The sequence below is a fragment of the Portunus trituberculatus genome, chromosome 31 (assembly GCF_017591435.1).
Source record: "Portunus trituberculatus isolate SZX2019 chromosome 31, ASM1759143v1, whole genome shotgun sequence".
In the NCBI taxonomy this organism is placed as follows: domain Eukaryota; kingdom Metazoa; phylum Arthropoda; class Malacostraca; order Decapoda; family Portunidae; genus Portunus; species Portunus trituberculatus.
In genome coordinates, this window is record NC_059285.1 from 13,071,278 (window position 1) to 13,073,777 (window position 2,500).

The 2,500-nt window shown below is 43.1% G+C and overlaps 1 protein-coding gene across 1 annotated transcript in view; it reads right to left on the reverse strand.

Moving 5' to 3' along the window:
* Positions 1 to 2,500, reverse strand: part of LOC123511399 (pikachurin-like) — a 153,594-nt gene that overhangs the window by 12,503 nt on the left and 138,591 nt on the right. The window contains exons 9-10 of the mRNA XM_045267243.1: positions 1,965 to 2,179; positions 548 to 771 (exon numbers count right to left, since the gene is read on the reverse strand). Coding sequence (XP_045123178.1) covers positions 548 to 771; positions 1,965 to 2,179 — 439 coding nt within the window. The remainder of the gene's footprint in view (positions 1 to 547; positions 772 to 1,964; positions 2,180 to 2,500) is intronic.

Genomic DNA, 2,500 nt, shown 5'->3' on the forward strand with positions numbered 1-2,500 from the left:
TTCACTCACAATCATACTACACCATCATTATCTCCTCTTACTTCAAGCTCTCTAATGAACCTCACAATTATAGCATTAATTTCTTTTTAACTCACACACAATCGTCACTACCACCACCAATACACAACCATATGTTTTCCTCTTTCCTCCTAGCTCCTCCTTCTAACCTATCCAAAACCTTTCCTCCTTCCTCCTCCTAACCCACCCAGAACCTTTCCTCCTTCCTCTTCCTCCTCCTAACTCACCCGTAACCTTTCCTCCTTCCTCCTCCTCCTTCTAACCCACCCAGAACCTTACCATCATAACAAACAACACTGATAGCCCTTACACAATGAGCACTACCACCACTACTACCAGCACCCCTCACAATATCTAACCAGCACCCCAGCACCAGTCAAACTTCTACACAAACACCACTACCACCACTACTAGCACCTCCACTCCCTTCCAGCACCCTAGCACCAGTTAAACACCTACACAAACACCACTACCACCCCTACCAGCACCTCTCACACCACTAAATCAGCACCCCAGCACCCTTCAGTACCTTAAAGTCAGCACGCCAGATCCCAAGTCAATGGTGAAGAGGACATGGGCCTGTGCGATGGTGAGGGCTATGAAGTCCCCTGTTCCGTCCGACCGGTGGCCTTCATACAGCAGCACACCCTCGGTGGAAGCTGCGCGGAACACCAGCTCCACCTCCAGCCAGGACAGCACCGAGCCACCCAGCGCAGGGAACACCAGGTGGGAGGAGCCGTTGAAGGAAGGAACCTGTGTGAGTGAAGGAAAGGTTAGTCATGAAGAAGGTTAGCCCCAAGTACTATGATGTGTTTCCTTATTCATTCTGCTTACTATTTGATGATTTTATACAGATTCAGAAACTTATAGGGGGGATTAAAATAGTGAAGACTGTGGCCATTAATATTCTGACTCCCATAGATCTTTCCTAATGTCAATAAAATAGACTACTCATAAAAAATCTCAAGGTAGAAACACAAACCTCCTTAAACCCTTCAATACTGGGACACTTTTCTACCTTGAGATTTGTGTACGAGTAGAACATTTTATTGACATTAGGAAGAGTCTATGGAAGTGAAAAGATTAATAGCCACAGTCTTCACTATTTCAACCCCACATAAGTTTTTGAATCTGTATAAAATCACCAAATAGTAAGTAGAATGAATATAAAAATGTATCATGGTAGTGAAGAGGTAAGAGGGAGGTTCTAAGACATTTATCTCATTCTTTTGGCTAAGTTTCTCTCTCTCTCTCTCTCTCTCTCTCTCTCTCTCTCTCTCAAAACTGCATGGGGATGGTAACTAAGTGGGCCTTTTTCTTGTTTATTTGGTTTTGTTGCCCTGTCCAGCTTTCCCCTCTCACATAAAGGAAGAGAATAATTCAAGGAAGGTTAAAAAAAAAAGGGTTGTATGAGGAAAGAGATGGAAATGTTTGGAAAAGTATTAGCTAGAAGTATTAGAGGTTACTGATAATGGACTGAAAAAAAAAAAAAAGACAAATTGAAAAAAACAAAAAGAAATATGAGACCTTGTAGAAATTAGAGGAAAAGTGTAATTTTTATGATTTTTCTTTCACTACAACTCCCTTTCTTTTCACCACACCACCATTTATACACACCACACTCCATGCACCACCACTACCACCACCACCACCACAAATAAACAAAAAGAAATAGAAGACTTTATAGAAATTAGAAGAAAAGTTACAATTTTTTTTATCATTTCCTTTCACTACACCTTTTTTCTTTTCACCACACCACCATTTATACACACACCACACTCTATACACCACCACCACTACCACAAATACACAAAAAGAAATACGAGACCTTGTAGAAATTTTTATTACTTCCTTTCACTACAACTCCCTTTCTTTTCACCACACCACCATTTATACACACACCACATTCGATACACCACCACCACCACCACTACCACCACACTCACCTCTAAATTCAGTTGCTTCTCACAGTATTCCCCGGCGTACCCCAGGGGACAGAGGCAGGTGGGGGTGGGGGCAGGTGGCGGGAAGAAGGGTGGTGGAGTGGGGGTGGTGTGGGAGGACTGGTTGTGGAGAGCTGTGGGAGGTGGAGGAGTGGAGGCGACACACTTCCCTCCATGCTGGCACTCCACCTCACTGCAGGCATCCCCAATACACTCAGCTGTGGAGGGAAAGTGGAATGTTAACCTCTTCAGTACTGGGACACATGTTTACCTTGAGTTTTGGGTACGATTAGGCCATTTTAATAACATTAGAAAGGGTCTTTTGAGGTCAGAGGCATCCCCAATACACTCAACTGTGGAGAGAAAGTGGAATAATAACCTCTTCAGTAGTGGGACACATGTTTGCCTTGAGTTTTGGGTACAATTAGACCATTTTATTGACATTAGGAAGGGTCTATGGAGGTCAGAAGATTAATGGCCACAGTCTTCACTATTTTAATCTCCACATAAGTTTCTGAAGGTGTATAAAATCATGCAAT